General features: G+C 41.0%; 1 protein-coding gene across 1 annotated transcript in view; it reads left to right on the top strand.

Annotated features, from left to right (window-relative positions):
- LOC119149656 overlaps window positions 1-26,940 on the top strand; it is a 65,780-nt gene that overhangs the window by 2,598 nt on the left and 36,242 nt on the right. Inside the window, exon 2 of the mRNA XM_037391178.1 lies at window positions 7,241-7,356. Coding sequence (XP_037247075.1) covers window positions 7,241-7,356 — 116 coding nt within the window. The remainder of the gene's footprint in view (window positions 1-7,240; window positions 7,357-26,940) is intronic.

The following is a 26,940-nucleotide window of genomic DNA, read 5'->3' as shown; positions in this document are numbered from 1 at the left end:
GTCCACAGATACAGAGTAAGTCATAGACATGTTTGAGGTATTTGGACATCTGTGTATAAAGTTACTGTGTTCTGCAGAGTTTCAGGTCAGATAGTCACCTCGTACATCTGGTGCTCACTGAACTGCTTCTGGAATGAATGAGACAGAGGTCGTCACATAGCCAGCAATATTCATTATTTTTTGTTAAACACGATTTACATCTTAGAAGAACCGTAAATTTCACACTTAACATGGTATTTATTTATAGCATCCAGAACGTTTAATCTCAGCAATACGGTGATGATACAGGAAGGCCGGTGTTGTAATTTCAAGTTTTTAGAAATGTGGAACTTGAGACACAAATAGGAGTTTAAATGACTTATAAGCTTAGGTATGTCTACACTGCCGTCACAGACATACCTGAGCTGGATTTAAACTAGTCAACTGGGAAGCTGGTAGCAATCCAGCTGTGGCAGCATGGAACTTGGAGCTGGCTGGAAAACATGCCCAAAACCCGGGTAAATGCTTGAGTGGTTAGGCTGGCCTGAAGTCAACAACTAGACTACCACCGGTGCCCAAGCTAGCTAATTTAAAGCTTGCCTGGCTGCGTTTACACTGCATTGTAGTCACATCAGTTGTGACTACAGTATAGACATACACTCCTGTGAATTCTTTGACAGTCCTGTCTTATGGCGGACAAATTTCCATGCTGTTCTGGGAGCTGGGAGCCGTTGTGGGTAGTGGTCCCTGGGAAAGGCTTTTGCAGGTATTACAAACCTCACAGTACAACACCAGATGCGCTTTTATTGCGTTGAAACTTCCCATTGAAAGCCCATTGAAACAGTGGGCTCTCGTCTTGTAGCCACTGGGGCACGCGAGCAATCCGTGAGTCAGTCTGTGTGTTTGCATAATTGGGACCTTATTGTTTGCTCGGAGGAAGGGCAAGGCGGTGGTGAGCAAGCCAGGCTCCCGGCTCTGGCACGCAGGTGCGGGCAAGAGGAAACCACCGGAGGAGCTTGGGCAGAGCTGGTGCTGAGGTGCATGGGGCCTAGGGCAGAGGCAAACGCCCCAGCCCCTCCCGGCCTTCCTCCTGCCCACATACGCTGGGTGACGAGTCCTGCTGCCTGACCTGGCCCAGGTCCCTCCCGGCCTGCCCCTTCCTGTGGCCTGAGGACCAAGGCAATTGCTGTAGTTCCTCACCCCTGAAATGAGTTCTCATTTCGTGCAGAAACAAATTTAAAACACCACAACACAAGGCTCTTTTGTGCTCAGCGCCTCGCAGAAGGAAAGGATGGACGGCTGCTCTTTCTAGTTAAAACCACTGAGTCGCACATGACTGCTTTTAATAAAAAAACAACCCTCCGAGGGTCAGCCCTCAAGCCCACTGCAGCAATCAAAATTGCAGAGTCAACATCTGGGGACTGGGAGTGTGTGTGTGTTGAATTTCTTTTTACATGTTGATACTTTTTGAGAATAAGCATGTTTTTGTTGCAGGTGTAACCTCTACTGAAGGCTGCTAGGCTTGAGTTACTTTATTTGAAGTGTAGAAAGATTGTTGTATTAAGTATTGATGTCCAAGATGTGGTTGAGGGACACTTGAGATTTAGATAGCAGAAAGAATAGCAGCAATTTTGGAAGTAATAGCAGATATATATGTATAAAGATTGTTGGGTGTGGAGACCAAATTCTCAGCAAATTTATGCTGACATGGACTCAAGAGGAGATGTGAGTGTTGATGTAATTGAGAATACAGTCTTACAATCTGTGTAGATGCTCTGTCTCTTACTACTGTTCTTGAGCTGTGTTACTATAATGTAATTTTCCTCAGTACTGGGGCTGGAATTTCTTCTCAGAGTGTAGGACAGGAAAAAGATGATGTGATTTGCTCATACAAAAAATACATGTTTTCCCAACAGAAAGCAAAGGGAAACACATGGATAAGAAGTAGGTTACTCTGTTCAGCTCAGTTCACTGCATATAAAATGTAAACTAGTCTGCTTATGTAGTTGTTGACTTTCACTGTATAAAAGAATTGCTGAGTGTTGCAAGATATGCTGTGAAAGTCTTGAAAATATGGGAAGTCCAGAGAAGTAATTCTGCTCTTTGCTATTCTCAGAAAATCCTGCTATGTGCCAGTTAGAAAGTCAAATCGTTAACAGATGGAAGTTGACTTTGCTGTGCAAAAGGTGATTTAGATATATCTGTATCTACATCTACTGAGTGTCCATATCATGTAAAAGTCACTTTTGACTTTGCTGAGTCAGGCAACTCGATGGAATGCCAGATTACTCCTAGGAAAAAGATAGGTCTTGGATCTTCCAGGAGATAGTTAAGGCTATCTAACTATAGTAGCCTGTAGTTAAGGCTATTGTACCTCCAGTTATTACTTATTTTCTTTACTGCTGGGGAAATAGAGAAATTTTAAAGTTTTCTGTTACTGTTTTTTGGTTTAATTAAAGCATTTCTTTCCCCACTTTGTCATGTTTTATAATGTATGGCTTCAGCTTTATGTAACTTGACTAGGACACAGTTTGACCTTCAGAGGTCTTGTATATCCAGAGATCACAGGTTTTTAGGTGTCCTGCTAGAATGGGAGAACAACTTTGGGTCTAATTTGGGTGATTGAGAGGTGTCTTCAAATATGGAAGATGCTAACACACATTTTTGCATTTTTTTCCTCCTTTCACATTTGGGGAGTTTGTTTGCTTGTGCAATTTAAGATGTACCATCAGAAATTAAAGTCCAGGTCTGACACAACTCCATTGACTTACTGGAATTTACACAGTCACAAATGACTCATAATGCTCAATATTCAAAAAGAGCTTCCAAAACCATGGTTTTTGGGGGTAGATATTTTGTGTGGGTTTTTTTTTTTCCCTTTACAAAGCTGGTACTGCTTAAAAAAAGTGTACTAGCACAATTTGAAAAGTTAATGTAGAACTGAAGAATATTGTATCTCTTTTACTCTAATGTCATTAAATACTTACTGAAAAGTTAGCACATTTCTTTGCTGAATTGAGAGGTCCTTAAATGACTTGCCAGACAAAGAATAGCCTCTTTCCTTTGTCTGAAGAGATGTACTGAAGTTGGTATGAGATTGGTTCCTTCCCTTGCTGTTTGAAAAAAAACTTTGCTGAATCTGACCACTTTGGACTACTTGCCATCTTTAGGTTGGTTTTTGTATATTAAAAACATGTATCAGTATATTAAAAATATCTCTGTAAAAAAGTGTTTCAGTAAATGCTGTGACAGCCTAGAGAAGAAAGTGTCAGGGAGACCTAACAGCAGCCCTCCCCAGCACCTATGGAGAAGTTACTGAGAAGATAAGGCTGAAGCTGAGGAACACAGTGTGAGAATGGGAGACAGTGGTCATAAAATCAAGGAGGCAGGGGAAGTCCAGCCGAAAGAAGAAAAAACAGTCTTTTGCAATGAAGTTTTGGAACAGGTTGGCCAGAGAGGCTCTTACATCTTTTCAAAAGGTTTTCAGGATCTGACTGAACAAAGCCTAGACAAATCTGTTCTGAATTCAGAGCTACACTGAACAGGACATGGGACTAAATGACTCCCTTCCAACCTGACCCACGGTGTGGTTCTGTGATTCTGCATTAAGTACCACTTTTAGGGGAAGATAAGGATCATTATGTGCTTTAAAATCAGGCTGTTCATGGCAGCCACTACCTATAAAATGTTGTACTTGTTAAACAGAAAACCTGAATGAAAACAAATTGCAAGTTAAAATTACCATAATGCAGACATTAACAACACAATAAAGGAATGGCCAGTGTCTAGTACTATATACTCCAGCAAGAATGGTATCTGTTGGTTAAAAACAGAGAATAAGTGCTGTTCTCTATTTTAACCAGCAATACCATCAATTTTTGTTATTTAAAAAAGTTTTCCCTTTGCTGCATACTCTTAAGTAATAAAAGCAAAAAACATTTGGGAAAATAACATCCTTTCAAAAATATTTTTTTTATATATGTCAACATGTCTGATTTTTTTAACATCACTGCTGTTTTCATGACACTTTCAGATTGCTTTTGTAAAGAGATGTTATTTAGAATTCCAATGTACAAACAAAAAGATTAATGTTCTAGGTGATATCAGCTAGAGTGTGAAATACAGTCCCCTTGTATGAAATGTATTTCTTCGCTTTCTGCACAGACACCAAGTAATACCATTATTGATCCACCAATTTTAATGAAAAGTTATTTGACAGAAAATTTTAATTACATGCTTAACAATACAGTTTCTGTAGTAAGGAAAAGATATCTTTCTATCTGCAGAACAAGATTCTAAGCACATAAATTAATGAGAGAAAACAGCTGTTAGAGGTCTTGCTTTGCCCACCCGTGCCTTACACTTCCAACTTCAGTGTGAAGCATAGATGAAATTTCACTAATACAATACGGGAAAATACTTTGAGACAGTACAGCCAGCAGAAACTTGAGATGAGGATTATCTTGTAGGTCTGGTTTTTCATCCTAGCTAGGGTGTGTTACCTTAATAAGTAAGCCAAATAATTACTTATTTACAGATTCAGCAAATGGTAAGGTCACACTGGCATTTCTGAGCGAAGAACCACATTGAACTGATTGGTTAAAATGGCCTGAATTTATCTGAAATACTCTGGTATTAGTTAGAATTCAAACAAAGTCTATGGGATTGTAAAAGAAAAGGTACTGGGGTAGCAGGGGATGTGGCCAGAACATCCAAAGGCATGGGGGTGTACTACATAGTTATGCTGCTTACAGCTCAGTTTATTGTTCAGGATTTCGTTAAGAAATACTGAGTGACATTAGAATGACATGAAAGTGAAGAAACTATTTCACAATATGTGCAAGTCTTCCAGTTGTGCTCATAGATTTTTCAGTACAATAGGAAAAGCATTTGTACAGTGTGTTTCGCCAAACACCTTCGTAATTTTTCATGAAATCAGATAAAACTTGCACCAGAAAAACATTTTCCAGTCTAAGCTTAAGGGAAGAGTCACCATTTCTGTTCCTTAATCTACAACACTTCATGTTACTATTACATTTTTTTAAATGACCAGGTCCTTTTTTAAGTCCTCAGCTTTTCAACGTGCATTTTGAGACACTTTTGAAGGAACCAAATTGTCATAAAGAGAAGGAGTCAGTATGTCCTAGAAATTGTTCTCTGTTGGCATTTCTAAAGGCAAACTGGGCTGCTTTTTGTTCTTGTGGGGCTTTTTTTTGTTGTTGGTGACTGAAGGAGGAAATAGAATTGAAATGTCTGTATATGTAGCTGTGCACTACAAGCACTGGAGTCATGACCACCTACCTCCCTTCTCAGTGCTGCATGATTTAATCTCCCTCTTTGTGTTTACCTAAACCCTGTCTTTTAAGTATGCAAATGCAATGGACCTGTGTCTGACCTGTTTTACATTATTTGGGAAAAGTCTACTAAGTTAAGTGGACTAACCATACACTTTTTTAAACTGGTGTCAGAGGCTGTTCCAAGTACTGTACTGCACACATAGCTTGTGAATACTCAGATCATTGAAGAGTGTCTGAATGGCCTTTGTTTCATTAAAAACTGCACATGGGTTAAAAGCCCCAATGTCAGTATAAATGACATTTGAAGAGCTGTAAGAAACTGGGGTGGCAGGTAGATGCAAAAAAAACCAGGGAAGGTGAAACAAGGCTTCTGCTCATAAAATCTGCCAGCCTATATTGCCACGTGATGTTAATTAATTCTTACTCACTTGTGGTCCTAAATGACTGTGCCTGATGTCTCTGTCTTCTTGAGCTTTGTCCTTGTTTTACTGAAGAAGCAGCATCAGCATCAGCATTGGTACTGGTTGTAAAAGGAGCATTTGCAGTAGCTGTCAAGAAAGGCGAGACTACAACTGATGCTAGTTTAAACAAAAAAACAGTTGGGCATTTTATATGCCTGCGATGCAGGGAATCTCCATTTCAGCTGTCTTTTTCATTGAACTTTGATGATAAGCATCACATACTCGCTAACAGAATTTCTCTTTGCTGCACTTCTGTTAAATAGGGAAGCATGATCACCATTTCATTCATGGAAAACAGAGAAAGTATTAGCAGGGAAGTGTGAAAATTACAGTGTGAATCGGTAGATGCTCTGTTAAATGTTCAAATGCCTGTCAGTTTGGAAATATGGACCTAGACTTCAGTGTTTCAAGGGGTCAGGAACTGAACCCGCCTTTCTTGAAAATATTGAGAAATCAGTGAACTGTCCTTCTCCTTCTCACATGCTGACATCCACTTGGAATTCAGCTGTATTTGGCAGAGCAGTAGAGAATTGATGGGCTTTGAGGATAGTGGACTTTTTCTAAGTAATTTCCAAAATTGTGAAAATGATGGTGAAGAAGTCAAATGCCTTTAAGCACTTACAAGTTGGTTTAGAAACTTCTTTTTCCCTACCATATGATAAAGAAATATTCATGAGTAATAGAGAAATGCCTGAGGCCACGAGCATACCACCGTGGTTAGGTAACTTTGCTCAGAGTTTGCTCTGAGCAAGCTGGTGACTTTTGAACTGTGCTTAGCCAGCCACCACCGCAGGTCTCGGCACAGGGACAGCGCTGACACGACAACTGACCAGCTCTGCTTTTTGAGCTAGTTAGCTGGGCTGCATGGGCACATGGCACTCTGGGCCTGCGGTTAGCTTCTTCCAAGGCGGGCTGGTTTCTGTGCACACCCCTGTCCTGAACAGTCCAGACACATGCAATGTACCTTCATTACTGTTTCCAAGCTGTGGAATGTCTGCTTGTGTGTGTTGCCGTCTCTCAATGTCTGAACAAAGTCTGCTATTACCCTTTCAATATTCTTAATGACTATCCTATGACTAGTTTCACCCAATCATTCCCAGATGCTTCAGCCACATTCAGTCCCTTCTGGGCCAGAGGGCAGGCAGACAGCCTCCCAGACCCGGACAGAGGTGTGAAGGGTACCTTTCCCTCCCCTCCCAGTACTCTTGCACCGAACAGTCTCCCCTGTGTAGGGCTTGCACGGGAGGACACTGTGTGTCCCTCCTGACATCCCTGCCCTTGCTGCTGCAAAGGCAGCTTATGTAACTTTGTGAGGCTGGATTCCAGTATCTATAGTAACATTTAAACAGAAATGAAACAGTTCCCAAAACAGGAAAAAAGTTATTGAAAACTATCCATAAACAAGATTTTACCTCTCCTGGGTCACACAAGTGACAAAACGTGGGTTGTTGGATCTATATAAACCGTCAATGAGCTTCTTATTCCTATTGTCTCCTTTCACAGTATGCGGGAGAGATGGAGGAGAGGAAGAGGCCTTCAGAGAGGAGACAGCTGACCTGGAACAGGAACAGGGGAGGATGGCCATGTGGCCACTTTCTGAAGATCCTTTCAGAAACTTGGTAAGAGGGTTTTTCTAGGCATGGGTGTGGGAAGAGCCATGGGGATGTTAATAATGTGGGCACTTTAAAGTGTATTGGTGCTGGGAGAGCACTGCTGCTTGCGTGCCAGCTGAGGAGTCTGCCTGGGATGTCTGAATTACATGGGACTGAGAAGACCAAGATCAGGAGGACACAAAGATGGCTTTTCAGTCGAGTTTACTTTTCTCTGTCAACACCGAAGGCATGCTCTCTTCAGGCTTCTTTGGGTCCCTTATGAACAGCAAAGCTACTCCTATGATGATTGCTTCTCAAAAGAACTCCCTCAGCAAAACCTTCTGGTGAGGCATGACCAAAGCAGGTTCACATCAGTGGAGAAATTCCACCTTTGGTTAACAAAAATTCTGCTGTAGCAAAATTTTATTGCTTTGGGGAAAATAATTATTGAATTAAAAATGCAAATTAATGTTTCTCTCAGAAAGGGCTATGTACTTCCTGAAAAATTTGCCACTAAGTCTGAAGCCTTTAAACTCCCAAATCTTCCCAATGAAAATTGTTGCAGAGATAAACATCAGTCCTTCGGGGCTGGAAGTTCTCAGAAATAAGCACTTGAGAAAGTTAGAGCTTCTTATACAGGCACCATTGACTTAGAGAAGTCTTCAGTGACACATTTTTTCCACAGTACTCCAGAAACCAAGACTTACTCTGTTAACAAATTAGCTTTTAGTTACATGAGTAATTAACAAAAAGGTCACCGATCCATTTTAGCTGTTTTAAGCAGTTACGATCAGGGCTGGGAAAGAAAGTTAAAGGTGAATGGAAAAAGGATCACGTGGAATATTTTGACCGCAAAACCCCAAAACTAACAGCAGTGATTTTGGTAGGTAGTAGGGAAGAATTGGGAGGATCAGAAATTCTAGAGTAGAAAATCAACATACACACCCACTGGATAAAATTCACCCATGTGTAAACAGCCAGTGACAGCCCATTTCTCACATAAATCTCATTTACGTCCTTAAGTTGGAGTAAATGCTTAGGAGTAATTTCAAAGGCATACTTGAGAAGAGATAATTTCAGTCTTTGTGAATTAATAAGTATCCTGGATTCTGCAAAGACTGATGTATGTGCCTAACCTAATATACTGCAAATATTTCTGGTATAATAGCTAATAATGTGTAAACTTAAAATGCTGGCTGTCAAGGTTAGGTAGATTTGGGACCTAAGCAAAGAAATGTAAGAATATGAAAATGTAAGAAATTAGAATAAATCATAAGGTCTGTCTTTTTAAGTATGTGCCAACAGTAGCAGTAGTCAGCAGATGTATAGGGCTTTATGTATCAAAAGCAGTGTATGAGCAATGGTCCAGATCCAGAATGCCAATATTCACGTCAATGGTTTCAAGGAAATACAAGTGGCTACTTTGGTAGGGTTACTGTTCACTAAGCTTTACATGTAGCAGAGTCACCTATGTTATTATCACCTGTAGTTTACAGATGAAATCGCATGATGGGTTACCAAACAGATATTTGCTTCTTTTTCATATTAGTAAACATCTCAACAAAGCTAAGAGAAAACACCTTGAGGAATGAAACAAGTCATTATTATGTAGCTATGTGGTGAGGCAAGCTGATGTTACAGCTTTCTCACTTAAAATTCACCTTAAATAGGAATACATCGTGCAGTTGGGGAGCCTAATGAAGAAGAAAATGCCCAGATATTTTTTTTCTTCAAAGATCCTGTTCAAAGAAACTCTTAAGCCAGTAGTTCACCAAAAGGCTGTTGAGCCTCAGGGGAATGTCTTATGCAAGGTGGACTTCTCTTGGGTGATTGCTGGTGTTTTAAGACTTGTGGTGGGCATTACTTGAATGTTGCAGTGTAGCCAAGCAATGGTTGTTTGCTTTAAGAAGATGTATTTTCTTTGTGACATCCTCTTCCCCTCAAATGGTAGACTATTAATTTGGGCTGTTTTGCAGCAATGTGGAGAATTCCAGGTTTGAAAGCATGGTAAAGTCTGTCTACCCATCAGCACCCACTCTTTACAGGCTAAGCTGATTTCTTTCCCAGTATGCCCCTCCCAACATTTCTCTGTTGTTTTTTCTTTGTCATTTCATTCATTGTTTGAACTTCTGTCCATTTTTACAGACTAGAGCTCCTGTTTCTGTATAGGTAGATAGGAAGAACACACCAAAACAGGATTTCTTTCAGCCTTAAAAATGGTTGGCATATCCCAGTGGATAGGGGAGCACAAAGTGCACAAAAAATGAGTGGAAGTAAGGTGGAAATAAATACAGATGGTCTGCCTCCTTGCTTTCAGCAAAATCTTCAGTTCTTAATTCTAGAATATTAGACACAAATCTTGAAAAAACATTAAATCTGTCAATACAGACTAAATTCCCTGCTCTCTTCAGCTGTGTTTGCACCAAGGAGTTGTTTGCCCCCGCATATTTAACAGGAGATACACTTGGGTGTGCCTAGTAACTGTAATTTCAAGAAAGCAAAGCAAAGCAAAGCAAAGCAGGTCCCTTTTTATGCCAGTGGCTTGCACATTGAGGAACCTTGAAAACTCTTGTTTCTCAGACAGGGTATCTGTGGAATTCCTGCCATCTATGTGCAATGAATTCAGACTGAGATCTTAAAATTGGCTTCCTTCAATCGAGTTTTGTTATGCAGTTGGCATGCTTTCGCACCCAAACCTCCCATCTGCAGCCTGCACCTGCATTGCTCAATATTTAACTCTGAGATCTCTGAACTTCCTGGACCACTAAGGTGTCTTTTGGTTTGCGGCTTGCTGGCCAGGGCTGTTGCTTACCATAAGAAAGAGGTTCAGATGCAGTAAATAATGTAGATTTCCAGTTTCCTCAGTGTTGTTTCTGCTCATTGAAAAGAGCTCTGTTCTGGCTGTCATGGTTTAACCCCAGCCAGCAACTAAGTACCACACAGCCGTTTGCTCACACCCCCCCCACCCCTGGTGGGACGGGGAGGAGAATCGGAAAAAAAGCAAAACCTGTGGGTTGAGATAAGAGCAGCTTAATAATTGAAATACAACAACAATAATGTAATTGTAATGAAAAGGGAGACAACACAATGAAATAAAACCCAAGAAAGACAAGTGATGCACAGTACGGTTGCTCACCACCCACTGACTGATGCCCAGCCAGTTCCCAAGCAGCGATCAGCAGCCCCTGGCCAACTACCTCAACTTTACAGACTGAGCATGACATTCTATGGTATGGAATATCCCTTTGGCTAGTTCGGGTCAGCTGTCCCGGCTCTGCTCCCTCCTGGCTTTTTGTGCATCTCCTCAGTGGCAGAGCATGGGAAACTGAAAAGGCCTTGACTCAGAGTAAGCACTGCTCAGCAACAACTAGACCATCAGTGTGTTATCAACATTATTCTCACACTAAATCCAAAACACAGCACTGTACCAGCTACTAGGAAGAAAATGAACTCTATCCCAGCCAAAACCAGGACACTGTGTGCTGCAGCTTTTCCTCAGCATGAAGCATGGGGCATGAAAAGCAGGGTATAGCATTTACAACCTTAAAAAGCTATTGCTTTGCATTCTTAGGCTTTCTCTTTCTGCACAGTAGCTAAGTGAGTGCAGGATGTACTGCTACCTTTACCACAGACAAGCCCAGTATTTTCTGCTGTCAGTTACTTTGGAAAAGATCAAATCCTTCTCTTTGTCCTATGATTGTTTCTGATAAGCTGGCAGTAAGAATTCACAACTCCCATGCAGCCTCTTGTATGACACAGCTGAGCTGCTGCATGGCATGCCCCCGCTGCTCCCCAACCCCCCACCCCCTGGCATCAGTGAGGAGTTCACCAGCTCGATGGACTAGAGGCAAAGCAGGTATTTGCCCAGTGATTTTACAGCTACATTGCACCACAAATTATTCACCGTGGCTTTATAGGCATACATACCTCTCCCCTCCTGGCCTTGTGGGTCTCTTCAGTGCTCTGAAGGCTGAGTCTGGCTTGATAAAGTGAAAAAAATCTCTCTAGGGTTCCCCTAGGTGCATACAAATTTATGGTGAGCTGTATACATTACTAGTAAGACCAAATATTTGAATATCAAGAATTGTAAGATTGTGGGCATACACATGCACATGCCTCTGGGTACACCCAGATATGCATATGTACATGTATTAATACAGATACACACATAGGTAGATATTTATAGTGGCTTGGATAACCTATGAACTTGAAGTTTCGTTGGCCTGACTTTCATGGGTGCAAGATGACATAGTACCTGTGAAGGCTGGAGGTCAGTTCTACACCAGAAAATGTGATTGGAGCTGGCAAGCCTTCCACAGTTATGATCAGAAGAAAGATTGCTTTTGCTCATGTTCCTTCTTTCCTGGGAAAAAAACCCACCTTTTTCTGGTACAACTATGTCTCCACTGGAATTTCACTGAATCCAGAGAAGTGAAGGATCACTTGGAACTACTCTGGATGCTGCTTCAAGCCATCCTTTAAGCTGGCTCGAAGGGGTTAGGGGACATGAACTAACCACCCAGTTCCAGAGAATCCTTTGTGTGTGGCCACTTTTTATTGCTGTTCAGAGGCAAGGCACTACAAGGAATTAATAACCCATGTAAAACTTATATCAAGATGTTTGCTGGTAGCAAGTAGATGTTTGTTGAAAGAAGCATGGTTTAATGGCCTTAGCACAGGTCTGTGATCGAGGATCTCCCGTGTTCTTCCTGCGACTTTGACCGTGATTGCCAGTCTGTCTTTTGACAGGTCATACATTCTGTATGTGCTTCTATTTGCCTTCTCTGAAATGGGCTAGAAAGTTTTACTTAGCTTTTAAGAGCCAGAAATAATTAGTTTCTGTTTAAAAAATACTGTTAAGGCATGAAATATCAATCATCAGTCTGATCTACCTTTAGCTTTCTGAGTATTAGGTGTCCTAGACGTGCTCTGCATTACGTGGAAAGAGACCACTCCAGAGGGTGAGACCTCCCCATGTGTCAGTGTGAGAGTTTTTCTTCATAAAGAAATTTCCCTTTTCCAGTCAGTATAGAAGGAATCTAGGTGATGGAGTGAGGCTGACTTTCAGATGGCTAAGGTGAAGTGAAATAAACCCCATCCTGGATGCTACATTTAGGGTTGTTTATGCACTGTGCGAAGTAGGCAGAGTTTGCACTGCACATCTCTGATCTCTGAAATTAAAAGATTTGTGTGAACGAGAGGGATGAGTATTTCATAAGGTTCACCTAGAAAAGAAAGGTTCTAACCTGAATTAGAAACAATTGTAGTGAAATCTTCCAGCGAAATGGAATCATTGCTGTGAATTAAGATGAATGGGCTACAGGGCTGCTCGGAGCTTTGGGAACAGAACAGGGACACAGGCTCACCAAGTATTTCAACAGCTTAGGTGGCTGGCTAGGGAAGAGAAGATAGAAGGCAAGAAAAATAGTCATTATAGATATCATCACTGCTGTGGAGCAAGGCCAGTGGAACAGCGCAATTGCAGGCATGCTGCATTGTGTGGAAGCTGAACTGAAGGAGTTTTAGGCCGTCCGTGCAAGTCGACCAGTAGAGAGTCAGTGCTCAGAAGTGACCTCAACTGCAGGAGGCAAAATGCCAGCCACATTACTAATGCAGTCTCCTTTGCCAGCTATCTCTTTGGCAGTGTTGGTGTCAGCAAAACAAAACACGGCTTAATGAGATTGCAGGAGAAATGGCAGGCAACGACTGTAGGTGGTCAAGGCTTCTTTTCAGTGTGCAATAGCCGTGGTTTTCCAGATCATGTGCTGTCACAAAGTTGCAGATGGACCAGAAAACAGCCCCTGGGTGGGACCATGCCATCCATCCAAAAAGGTGGTCTTGGATGAAAACAGGCTGAAGTCAAAGAACTGGGCTAGGAACGCTCCAGGATCCACAGCACATGTTAACAAACTGTCCCCTTGCCAAGAACCAAAATTTCCAAATCCTGGCTGCTTGAACACTGCTAGTCCCTCACACAGTCTGCTGGACTTACTGCACGTTTCATGCAGGGTTTCCTGCAGCAGGGATGTGTCACTGAGCAACCTAGGCAGAGGAGGCTGGGCAGGGATGAGGGCAAGACCCCACACAGCATGGGCTTGGCTAACCTATGAACTTGAGGTTGCTTTCACCAGTGACTACCGCTGGCCCCGCATCTGTGGCTGTAGCAACCCAGAGTGTTTTCAGGAATAAAGTAAACACGAGCAGGCATTGCCTGACATCTCTCAAATTAAATTAAAAAGTGATTTAGTGATTTTGAGGTGGTAGTTCCTGTCATCTGTTGTAATCCTTGAAACATTTAGTGATGCTTAGTCTTTTATGGGTGTCTGAACCCCAGAAAACCTGTGGGGTATACCATCCCTATAGGATTAATACATATCAGGTAGGCTGATGTAATTCAAGAGGACCTTTTTAATCATCAAGCCGTGTGTTTCCTGTTGCAGACAACTGTATCATACAATCCCTTTTACAAGTTACTCAAGTTTCTCTGTAAAACCAGTTAGGTTTCTGTTTCCACTTTTCCTATTGTCTGTTTCAGAACCCTATTTCTTTGCTGGTTAAAAATTTAAATTATGGTAAAAAATTCATAATTACAATTTCTATGAAGTGTCAGCACTACCCAGTAGCTGAAAAAGTTATTTTAGCTTTCTGGTGTTTATGCTGTGTCCCTCTTTGACCTTTATTTCACTAGGTTAAACTAATGAAGCTACTGTATTCTGATGTATGGTAGCCTGTCTGTTCTTTGGCTCATACCAGCCATCTGCGCTGTTTCTGTATCCTGAATTCACCCCTCCTCAAAAACAGGTGATCAGAATTGTATACAAAATATTTCAGATGAAGGTGCAGCAGTGCTTTGCACATTGCCTTGAATATTATTACATTTCTAATGGAAACATTTTGTCTGAAATATCCCAGGACCACATTGCTTAATTCATAATTACATTTGGGTCTAATGGGCATTCTGTGATCCTGGTATCCTCAGTCTTCCCTGCTGTGTTTCCAGCTGATAACCTCCACCACACTGCAGAAATTCTTGGCTCTAATCCCTCAATGCAGGAATTAATAATACATTTCATTTAATTTTAACCTACAGTAACACTTAGTTCAATGGTGAATTTGTAAAGCTTTTAATGGAATGTCAGTGTTTGATATCAATGCAGATATTTAATTAATTAATTTTATTTCACATAAACCTAAGAAAAATTGGAGGTACTCAGAGTGTGTGTTGCCTAATTTATGAGGGCATTATTTGGGTGGGTTAAAAATGATACTAGTAATAATATAGATTACTAAAGGGAAATGTTTAGTTTAGATTCCTAAATCCTTGTCCCAGCTGTGCATAATTTTACCAAATTTAATTTGATTTCATAGTTTGTCTCATTGCAGCAAGGAGAATGCATTTCCTGCATTTTTCATTCCGAATACATTAACTTTTCCCCAGATAAACCCACACATTTTTTGTGAAAGGATAGCTGAGCAGTTTAACCAAAGTTAGCTTAATTAATAGACCTTTGCAATTCAAGTATGACAAGATTGCAGAAAACTACCTGAGCCAAAGTTCTCCAGCCTATAGAACTGGAAGGGCCAAGGATTACTTTTGGTAGAGGATATTATGCTGGGTTGTACAAAAAGTGGGTTTATGTTGTTTGTGCAGTTGGAATCACCAGTATTTCTCCTGTTCCTTTCTATAATAAATCCCGTATCTTAGAATGAATACAGGAGACCTTTTTATTTTTATACTGCATTTTCCAGCCTTTGAAATGCTTGATTTCTCAACTCTGTGGTTACATTAATGGTATTCTTTTTCTTGACGTCTCTATGTATTTGTGTGCATATGTACTTTGTATACATAACATTCGTGAAGATGCAAAAATATCATATACAGTGCATTATGTACAGGAAAGGCTTATCCATTGTCTTTTTATTACTGGCAGTTCTTGAGAAATGGAAAACAGTGCTACTTTTTTTTTGCTTTATTTTCTTTGCTCAGTTTCAAGCCTACAGAGATGGGGCCTTTGGGAACTATGACATTTTTCCTACTTTGAGGAAAATGTAACTGTCATCCAGCAGTGCCTTATCTACCACATTTTCTCTGCTTGAAGCAATGTTTTATAGAGCTACTTAAGTTAGAAGTGTGGAGGATCTTTGGCTACCACATGGTCTCTGGCTTTAATAGGTATTCCTAGGAATCTGACAAGTCATACTTCTTTAAAAATAAAAGGTGACAGGTCATTTTGGTGCTAATGCTATTTGAAAACCATGATAAAGAATTTTATAAAAAGAAATATTAACCAGACCAAAACAATGCCATAGTCTCCAGAAACATTTCATGCTCCAGGTAAGTTGGATGTTACAAGGGAAGGACAGGCCTGTGGGTAAAGAGGGAACTTGGTTTTTTCCCAGCTTTCAGCATAGGTCCTGATGTCCCTAGTGTCAGCCTGTGTCTTTGCTCTGGCTACAGTGGGCTTTGAGTTTTATTTTTGTTGTCTTGAGATCTTTGGGATCTGTTGTATGCAAATAGCACTTGTCTCTCTTGGGTATTAGAAAGTTTGATTCATTAATCTGTTTAAAGAACATTAAAAACATGGTATAAGGGTTGGATTAAAGCTGTTAAATGTTAATATTGGTTTGGATTTTCAAAGGCAGGGAAAGGAAGTAGGTCCCCAAAGGGATGTAAGTCCACTAAAATCCATAGGAGATTTAAGTGTGAAAAATTGCTTTTTCTCCTGGCAAGCCTTGCCGCTGTGTGCAGTGTGCATGTGTGAATTAAGATATATCACATACAGCATGCTAACAGTTAAAGCCATAAATGTCAGCTCATTCAACTCTCAGGAGAATAAGAAAATTGTGGGTAAAATATGGCTACGACATTTGATAAAAATTTAAATGGTATCAGTTTAAAAAGAATGACTTATCAGTATGTATTGCTGAAGCATTTTGGCTCCCAAAGAATCTCACCTTCTCCTTCTCAAGGACAGCATGTGAGTAAATAGGAACTGTGTCTTCCGCTTCCGAGTCTCTTTGGTTGGTAAATGTCTGATATGCCTTGCTTAAGAGGATCACAGAGAGTCTTTTAAAAGAGGAATTGGGATCAGAGGCAGAGAAAAAGCAGAGGCTGACTTGCCAGATAACTCCCTGCTACTCTAAAAATGTGCAATTTAAATTTGAAAATCAGAAGTAGGTTCCTTATAGTTGAAATTTATACTGTACTTTGAAAAGAAATAATGAAGAATGAGATTTTTTTTTTTCTACAGTAATGACATCCAGTTTCTCCAGCTTTGAGCTTACCTGTACTGTTTTTGCAGGAAAACATTAGTGTCCATATCTGAAAAACATCACTCCACACCCTCCAATAAACTATAAGTAACCCCCAATCCTAGGAGCTAATCTGTGGGGATGAACTCTGGTGTCCCTGTGGAGCCTCAAGGTCAGAGACTAAGAAAAAGGGTAACAACAGAAGTGCCTCCAGGATAAGGAAAGCGTTTTGCCAGGAGTAGCAAAGGAAACTATAATGTTTAAACCAAAAACAAAATCTGAATAGCAGACATTTTTATTGAGCAATTGTACAGAGTTCAAAACAAAGTCATCTCTGCATTTACCCTCTGCTTTTTATGATTTTCTTTGAAGTTTATTTTGTTTGAACAAACTTGCTTACTTCCCAGAAATTAATTCCTCTTTCTATAAGTAGATTCATGAAGCAGAAATTACATCTTCATGTTACACAAACTCCACACCCTTTGTGTTTTACTGCACTGCCAGTAGTTTGGTCTTGTTCAGATATTTGTTTACAAGGAGATATAGGTTGTGATAGTAATTTATTACCTGTTTTATTGTTGCCATTTGCCCTATAATTTTAAAGGTAACCTTAAATTATTTCCTAAGAAGAGGCTATCCTTGGACTTGTGTCCCCAGTCCTCCAGGATGCTCAACTCCTTCAAACTCTTGTATACCCAAGAGAGTGCCGAGTACATTTAACATAATGTTGGGTCTGAGCCAAGTGCTGAATGTCTCACAAAAAGAAAAAGAAAAAAAGAAAGCTTCACCTGAAGTTAACTTCTTCCAGGCCTGTCAAAGAATTTGGTTAATGTATTAACTCAGCAGATATTTCCCAGCATTTGATGTGTGGGTAATGTCAAATTGCCATGCAGTTCACTATATGAGCAGTCATGCATAGATGCACAAATATCCAAGTGTGTGGCATGGAATAAAAAATGCAGTGAAGGTCCCAGTATAATGCCCTGGAGACCAACTTTCATTTCCTGGGCTATGCCATCAATTTTAGGGAAAAATGCTTCAAAGAATTTAGTGTATTTTGGGCACAAGCCTGAACCTGCTGTCATGCCCAAAGTCTGTATGTGCCCACACTTACAGATGCAAGAGCCCAGCTCAGATTCGTTGCTACAGCTCCTTGGTCCCCTGCAATGATGTCATGTAGGTAGATCTGGCCAGCCAAAAAGTCCTAAAAGCACATCCCAGAATGTTTAATGAGCAGTATGATCAGGCAGGAGTCAAGCTGCTGTCTAGGGAGTATGGTTGTGGTGTACAAGCTACAGGCACCCTATGGCTGGTAATAGGGGTGTGTGGGGTGAGAGGCAGCGAATATACCCCCACTGGAGGCTGATCACTGACTGAACCCCCCCATCGCTACTCTCTTCTGCTTCCCACTTTCATTTCTTTCTGATCTGCCATTTTTTGCCACATAATGCAAGCTTTTGTCTCTTTCACCTTAAAGAAATATCCACCTTTGATCTCAATTGCTTCTGTAGCTACTGCTCCTGCTTTCTCCATTTCACAGAGTTTTTAAACACTGCTAGGATTTCCTCTCTGTTTTGTGAGAGACCCCATTCATCCCAGTTTTCTGTTCACTGCAGCCCCATGCCAGTGTTAGCTGAATTTCAGAACCAGCCTGCAGTTTCCAGCCTCTTTACCCTGTCGGGCATCTCTGGCACATCGTTTGGGCTCCCTTTCTTGCATGGCCCTGCTCTTACACCTGAGTGTTTCTGCAGCACAACCATTGCTGCTCTGTGTGGGTCTTGCTGGAATCTGTCCTTGGCCCATGTGTGTTGAAGTTTTGCACAGAGCTTGTGCAAAACAATACAGCAACAACTGCACCTTTGGCTGTATGTGCCATTTTCAGACAAGCATGTGATAAGTAGGTAAACAAAAATGTGGATAACAGAAAAGGATAAAACCCACAAAATCACAATGAGTTTGGCATGATAATTTTGCAGAATTTCTGCCTTGTAATTGCCCTTGTAAAGGCAGCGGCAGGGTGCTTTTTGCATGTGTCTTTGAGTGTACCTCTCTTGTTTGAATGATGAGCTTTTTGGTTCTGTGCAGCACCTAGGGGGGTGACTTTTGATGGTGAGTACATGAGAGAGGAGCGAGGGAGAGCACTAAAACAGCAGTTTCTGTTAAGTTCAACAGGCCATGTGGCTCTTGCTGATCAAGGGGATACCATGTGTGAGGAGTTTTATACCTTTGGTCTTGCTGAGGATGAAACAAGGTTGTTTCAGGTTTATTTCTTACCAGCTTTTGCATTTATCTCTACTGTGCTTGCACAGCAAGTGGTCAGTTAGCATTGCTGCTTGTTTTTCCTTCTGTCTTTCTGTAGTACATTGTGGTTTCCTTCTTTATCAAGAAAAGCAAAGCTGAAACAGTAATATTCCACATGTGGCTCCATTTATAGGAATTACCTTCTTAGGGCTGGAGTAAGAATTTTACCACTTCGGTTTAGAACAAGTGCCACATTTAAACTAAGAGTTTGTTTTGATATGAGGGTCTTTAACAGCTGAAGAGATGTCATTGGTACTTATTTAAGTTACTTCTGCTTGGGCCTGTTACCCCAGACTGATGTGATGTCTACGCTATCATGCCAGTGTGGCAGCTATCTAAAATACTAGATGCCTGCTGACAAGGTGGAAGCAGTCAGGTGCCATGGTTTCCAAGAGAAGTGCAAATCAGCTCCAGTCTCAGAACTGCATCACTGGTGAGGATGGGAGTGTTCCTGTTCCAGCAAATCTACCTGAAAAGCAAGATGTATTGGAATGGACACATTGCGTGCTGACCTATCTCCGTGGGTTCCACACTACAACTGGCTTTCTGTGTCCTACCCAATAGAAGTGTCCACAGAGCTATGCAACAGCATTGCTGCCGTTCCCCTCTCAGTGTGTCTTTCCTCTCTTGGCAGTCAGCTGGTCCTCTCACTACTTTGCTTCTGATTTCTATCCTTGTCTTTTCCTCATACTCTAGGTATCCTAATTTCTCCAGATGTTTCAGGTATGTGAATTTGAACTTCGCTGTAGAAATTTAGAATCATTTTAGTTGAGGTTGAACTTCCTAGGAATTTGGACAAATTTGGATTTTAATGGTATAAATTGTATAACTCATTTCCAGTAGAATCTGAATTGATATTTTGGGTCTGGGTCTGAATTTATGTTAGATCAAATCTGAACATTGTTTTGAAAAACCTACAAAGATGGAAAGATTAGACCCAGGTCCAAAGTCCTGATCCCTGGATTTAGGTGCAGTTGTATCTGAGGTTCTAGTTTCCATAGCAAAGAAATACAAAACTCAGATCTGTAGTTTTGGCAGTGGGCTGGCTCACAGTTTTACTCTGTAAGGAATGTTTCACAGCTCAAATTTACATCCTTCTTCTAATACATACTAATAGTCCTTTACCTCTCTGTCCTTCTGCAAAGGTATCAGATGAGCTTTGAGCTCTTTAAACATTGATACTGGGTGTGTCGCCTTGTTCTGTAAGTCATTGTGCTTGTGATGCTTGCTGCAGGAGTCACTGAATCATATAGCAGCGTTGAGCTCCCTGGTACTGGAGCCGCAGGTCTGATTTTTCATATGCCATACTCCCAAACAGCCAGCAGGAAATACAGACCTGCCTGTACACATCTTTCAGGTGGTTTTGGGGCTAATTTGATTTTCACCAAAGTAATTGGAAAAAGATCCTTTGATCGGTACGGGATCAGAACGATCGGTATGGGGGTCTCCTTAAAATGATGCTCTCTCACTAAATGTTTATCCAGTTGTAATAAGGAGCAAAATGCTTCATTATTTTTTCTATAAATTAACGAGTCAGACTTTGGGGAAAATATGGTGCCTAGAACAGGAAAGCATGGCAGAAGAGAGAGTAAGGCTTTTTCGTGTGACAGATCTCCTTGAACACAATGTTTAACAGGCAGATTCCTACCACGGGGCACACCCTTGGGTCTCCCGTGGGAAGAAGTGGTGGGAAGAAGTGGCAGGCTGAGGGTCATGGCCTGTCTCTGGCATGGGACTGACAGCAGTGATCTCTGAAGGCAAAAGAAAAGAGATCAGATGCTGGAGGGATGGGAAAGAGAGGAGTAATGAGGAGCTGAAGCTAGAAGGATGCCCTGGTAAGCTTGGCTCAGCTGTTTAGCCAAAGCCCCGTTATCTGAATAAAACTCAAATCCTAAATTTTGGGACTTATACAGAAAAATCTCTGGGGAGGGCCAGACTGATGAAGAGCATTCTAGCCTTGCTGTATACGTAGCAGCCTCTTCTGAAACCTGAACCCTGGAGCTCTTTAAACATTTTTATTTGTTCACGATAGAAACTGCACTGAGGATTAATTAACCTTTTTGCTTTCCAGCAAGCTACCTGGAATTTTGCCACATTGTTCTCATTTAATATTTATCCACAGAAATGTGAGAATTATGAGACTGCATTTTGTTTAAAAGTGCCAATTTGTCATGGCATAGTTTGATTTAACAACGCAGAAACTCCTTGGAATTACTAGAGGCATATTGTAAGGATTTCCTGATACAAAAACTGGCTAGCTTGACTCCATTTGAGTGCTAGGGAAACAGGTTGCTCTTTAGCTGAGACTGAGTGAGCTAGATTTCACCCTTGACTGAGTTGGGAAAGCCCAGGTATCAACAGCTCTAGATAGTATTTATAATGAAAGACCTTAGCCAGCCAGCACAGCTTACTCAGAGACTACATGCAAATGCCATCATGAAAACAGGCGTAAGAAAAACAATGGTGGATTATGTTTGCAAAACCAGAATTATGATTAGCAAAATGAGAGATCACTTTCTATTCCTTTTGCCCACAAAGCCCTCTCTAATCAGGAGTAATTGGCAGTCATCAGTTAACCAGTCAGCTAAGGCATGGTACAGAGGGCATTTTGGGTGGTAGGGTGCTGGCAGAGATCACTGAATCTGGGGGAGGTGCTGATTAGGGAGTGTTAGAATTAGGAGGGGAGTGAAAGCAGAATTAAAAGCGTAGAGAGGCAGTAGGAAAAGATGATGAAATAATAATTTTTGTGTGCCATATGCTTAGAAAATATGTGATACTATTTCATCACAAAAGGATTTCAGAATTTTCCTAGGGAAAGTATTTATTTTTTCCTGGATGCAAGTGTCTTGTGCAGGATCTTCTCACAGAAGTGGGGCTTTCTGTTGGAAGTGCTTTAGATGCTCTAAGAGCAAAGCTGGCCCTAGCCCCCTGGTACTGTAAGCACAACTTTTTGCAGAGGTCCCCCTGTTTAATTGACCTCTGAGGCACACATAGCCTCTCTAAATGTCCCCCCTCAAGTTACTCATCAGCTGAACAAGTACAGTGTAGAGGCTGAAACAAATAGTAAGTGTTTGCGTGCGTACCCATTGCATAGTTCATATAGTATAGTTGCCTTGACCGTTATTTGACTGTGCTAAGCTGGGGAGCGGGAGAGAGAGACTAGAAAAGGAGCCCCTGTGAGTGTTGTGCATGGGAATTAGAGGCAGAATAAATGATTGAAAGTGGCATATCCAAAGGGTGGTTTGAAATTAGGTGGTTTGAAAGGTTGTATAGGTGGCTGTCTGCTGTGTCTGCTTTGCAGGAGCTGGAGGGATCCAGCTGCACAAATAGTTCGACTGTTCAGAGGCCAGGGATTTTCTTCTTCAGCTCTGCTGCAGTTTTTGTATATGTTCAAAACAAAGCAATTATATGAGGTTATGTTGCTTGAAAATGATGAAAACACTATAGCCAGCTGTGCCACTAGCAGTCCCGCTTTGCCACACCAGTTTGCAGCTCCGGTTTTGCCATCTGATTCATGTATGTAGATAGGAACTAAATGCCCATCTGCATACACATGCAGCCATGACCTACACTACAGAAAAGTCTGAGATTCAGGAATTTCATGGAAATTCCTAGAAAATTTTGCCTTCTCATATGAATGTGCTTTTCCACATCAAGTTACAATAAGCAAAATTGTGCTTTCCTGCTGGCCTGTTCACCTAATAAAGGCTATTTATATTCTTTAGCAAATGTTTATATAATTCATTAGAATATGAAAAAAACCTATTCATATAACTGCATGAAAGTGTGAAACTTTGACTGGAAGTGCAGTAATGTATAACTTATTGATGCTCCAGAGCCAAAGAATATGAACAGAATTAGAACACCTCCTGGAGAAACGGGCCTGCTACTGAGAAAGTTTCAAGTTCATAACATGGCAAATTTGTACATCCATGTTCTCACAGATGGGTGTTGAGACACTCAGAGAAGGATACAGGGGTTAGTTAAGCCATTTAACTCTGATGGTTGAGCTCCACTAGTTGTGAGGTATAGTTAATTCTTCTTACATGGTAAGAAAAAAATCAACAGCGTGAATGTAAAAGAAGCCTTTCAAGCCTTGGAGGAAGGCTGAAGAGAGGAAAAAAAAAAAAAAGCCTACCAACTGCAGTTCCTGACATCTGCTGAGGTTAAAGAAGATCCCGGTAAACCAAATGAAGTTTGTCACAGAAAAACAAGAGATCTGAAAAAGCAGCTGGTAATACATAGATCTGAAACTGAATCATCGGGAGAATGGGCTTAGCTTGATGCTGTCGAGATGAATAAACCCCTGAGGCAATTAACTTCGTGAGATCAGAGGTGTGAATGAGTCAGGTTTTACAGGGAGAGGTAGTGTCTTCTGCTCCAGCAGCGCATGTTACAAACTGGAGATGGAACCACAAAGGCAAGAGGAATGAGAGCAGGGGAAAGGGGGATGTAATGTCCACTGCAAGAGTAGGGTAACCAGGGCTGGGAAACAATAGCAAGCATGATCTTTGCCGAGAACTACAGGGAACTGAGGGCTGAGGATGCAGTGAGCTGGCAGTGAACCAACAGCTGAGGAAATGGTGGAAGAAGGAAGGGTTGAATTTGTGGAAAATTTTCTTTCTCTGGGAAAGAGGTTGTTTTGTTTTTGACAGTCTTATTTGAACAGAAAGAGGAATTTGCCATCTGTGGAAACGCCACTTCCAGAAAATATTAACCTTTTCCTGACCAACTGTGGAGCAGCAGCTGCCTCATGCACTAACTGTGTTGTAGCCGCAAACAGCCTTGTTTTTCATTGCCGTCAGTTTGAGACATCACGGTTCTTTATAACTTTGTAATGCAGAGTTCTTCAGTTCTTCTAACATGACCTTTAGTGGCATTATACCACTGAAAGTACAACTCTCCTTTCCTGGCCGTAACTCACCTCCATAAACGTTACACGATTACCCCCAGGAACATAATGCACAGTGTCACAGCTTTTAGTGCAGTGAGGACTGATTGCTAGGATCGCTGGGAGGTGAACCTTACTAACCTCCTCCACACTTTGAAGTAAGACAGTTATGTTATGAATGTTCTTTCTGTTTGTCAGTAATTTGGGGTACTGAAATAGCCTATGTGATGGAAGGACATGAAGTACTTGGAGAGAGAGAAAAATAGGTAAGTATTATTTGTGCCACAGCATCAGCTGTGTGGTGCAGCAGACTAATAGTTAAATCATGTTAGGGCTGCACAGGAAAATAAAAGCCAGCAAGAAAGGCTAATTCTAAAAATAAAGCAGAAGTTGTTTGTTAGGGTGGTCCGGAAAGAAACAGGGCAGTAAAATTTGTAGATGTCTTTTTGTAAAACACTACAGGAATGTGTAACAAACTTGAAGAATTCACTGTTTTATTGTGAGGAAAGGAAAATCCTGGCTCAGGAAAAGTAAAGTTGCATCAGTGAAGAAAGCCCATATTCCTCAAGGATACTGGCTTTTGGAAGAATAGCTGAAGAGAACTGATACAAAGTTTCAAAATGGAAATTTCCCTTTGGAAAATCTTCCACTACTGGGTGCAAAATGTGCTCCATGAAGCAGAATGCTGAAAACAACTGGCTTTTTGAATGGGAGAATTTCAAAGAAATTCAGAATTGAAATGTGACATCCCATCCCATTTGGATATTCTCTTCCTGTTTTATTTTGCTTTTCCGGCATTACTTTTCCTGAATTTTCAGTGTTGGCATTCTTGTTCCATTTCAATATTTTTTTTTTAATTTAGGTGCATGCATGTATGTGCATGTGTGTATTATGTGATAATCTTTTAACAGTATTAACATTTTTTATGAATTGAAATATTTTGGATTTTTCCTGTAAAATATATTATCTTGTATTTTTCATCTCAAATCTGGTTGAAAACAGACTCTGGCATGCTGGAAATTCCCCTGGTCTAAATAAACTCCATTTCTTGAGGAGCTGAGCTGCCAGCTATAATTTGGTTGGGAAGCACCTCTCCAGCCTCTACATTCTGGTTTCTTTTTCTGTAGATAATTGTTATTTTCTTGTCCGTGATTTTTTGTTAATTCTTTATTGCTACTTTCCCTTGATAGTTACAATTGTTAAAATCCTCGTAACTTGTTAACTAGTGTTCCCTTGACTGAAATATAGTAAGTGTCCATAAATTCGCATCATCACAAAATAATTGAGGTTGGACCTCTGGAGATCACCTAATCCACCCCTGTCCCACCCCACCCTGCTCAGAGCAGGTCAGTTGCAACAGGTTACTCAGACCATGTATAAATACCTCCAAAGATGGAGACTCCACAGCTGTTCTGGGCAACCTGTGCTAGTGCTTGGTTCCCCCCCATAGTGGAAATATTTTCCCAGTATCTAATGTGAATTTCTCATGTTTCAGCATGCTTCTCTCATCCTGCCCCTGTGCATTTCCAAGTGGAGCCTGGTTCTGTCTGCACTCTTCCGTGACACAGCTGCAGTGAGCACTCACCCATGGTTTAGGTGCGTTCGGTTTTACTGGGCAGCATCTTAACCAGTTAGCAGCAACCAGACTGTGTATTTCTGCCTTGCAGCCTGCACAGTAGCTGTGGTTCACAGATGTGCTGACAGGTGAGGAATGGCAGCTTATGGAATGCAATAATATGATTGCAAACACTTGCTGGATCTTATCATCAGCTCTGCTGTTATCCTTTACAAGATTATAAAAGATAAGCCTTTATCCATTCTTCAAATCCATTGATTTTTACCCAGTACAGATGAAGGTTTTCAGATGGTGCTGTGTGTTTTGCAAATGTCTGTCTCTACCCAGATAGTACAGAGGCTTACTGTCTGGAGTCATTGGGCTTTTGCAAGAACCTACAAACTTAAGCAAAACATATTTTTAAGTAGTCAATAGTTATTACTGGGATTCTTCATATTTTTAATCAAGGAGGGTCAGTTTGGTAATTCAAGAACAGTGCACTTGACCTGAAAGAAAATGCGTGCATGGTAGGGATTCTCATTGGTTATTCCTGCCTTGGTGAAAAGGAGCATGCATTATCACAGCTGGCTAATGTTCTGATTTGTTAGTTTATAAAATACTGGGATTAGAAAAGGAGGATGGCAATTTTGTGCTGACTGGCAAAAGGCTTTGCTAGGCTCTCAGAGGCTCCTGTGGAGCACTGAAGAAGAGAGATGGTGTGATGGCAGCACAGATAGGTGCGGGCTGAACAACAGGCAAGGTGGCTGGCAGCAAGCGCTGTCCCCAGAGTGCTGATTCAGCAGCCAGGAGCTAATTGTGCAAGAGGAATGGCACTTTTAAGGTGTTTACATTCTCTTATCAGACTAGTCAGTGTAAATAATGCCTTTGTCAGCAGTATTTCTGTGACCAAAAAGCTTTGCAAATGCAGTGTAAGGATTACCTGGACCTCCTATAGCAAAGTAAATCATGTTGTTTGAACCCTTGGAAGTCCTTTGGAAAGGGACAGGAGAGTTATGATTCTACCATGGCCAGAAAGTTGCTTCATCCTGTTTCAACTGATTTCAACCAGCGCATCTCCGTTAGTTTCAGAGAACCAATGCTTTTTTAGGTCTGGTTCAAAGTACCTGAATACTCTGTGATAAGAAGTGCTGAAGCTATGCAATATACCCTTGTATATAGGCTATATATGTTACAAGTTTCATAAAGTGAAAAGTTTTCCTTACTGTGTGACCATTAAAATTACACATATATTTGCTTAACAGAATTCTTTAAGATTCTGTTTCTGGCCAGTAACAGCAACAGGTTGTGTCTTTAGCTTGTAGGATCACATGGAGAAATACCAGTAGGAACAAAGAGGTGGGGAGGAGATTGGTGATTTGTATTGTTTTAACTTACGAGGAGTTTAAATTCCAGCTCCATTCTCACATAGCAATCTGGAGAAGAAAACAACAAAAAATACTTCTTTTTTTTTTTCAGCCAGAGATGAGTTATCAAACAGAATGTAGGCACCTAATTCTCTGCTTACATCCTCAAAAATACTTCAGAGTTATATGCCCCAGTAAGGCAATTAGATTTCCCATATCAGTAATTAGACTTAAGAAACTTAAGCTGG

The sequence above is a fragment of the Falco rusticolus genome, chromosome 1 (assembly GCF_015220075.1).
Source record: "Falco rusticolus isolate bFalRus1 chromosome 1, bFalRus1.pri, whole genome shotgun sequence".
NCBI classification, from domain to species: Eukaryota; Metazoa; Chordata; class Aves; order Falconiformes; family Falconidae; genus Falco; species Falco rusticolus.
This window is presented reverse-complemented; position numbering and strand designations above follow the sequence as displayed.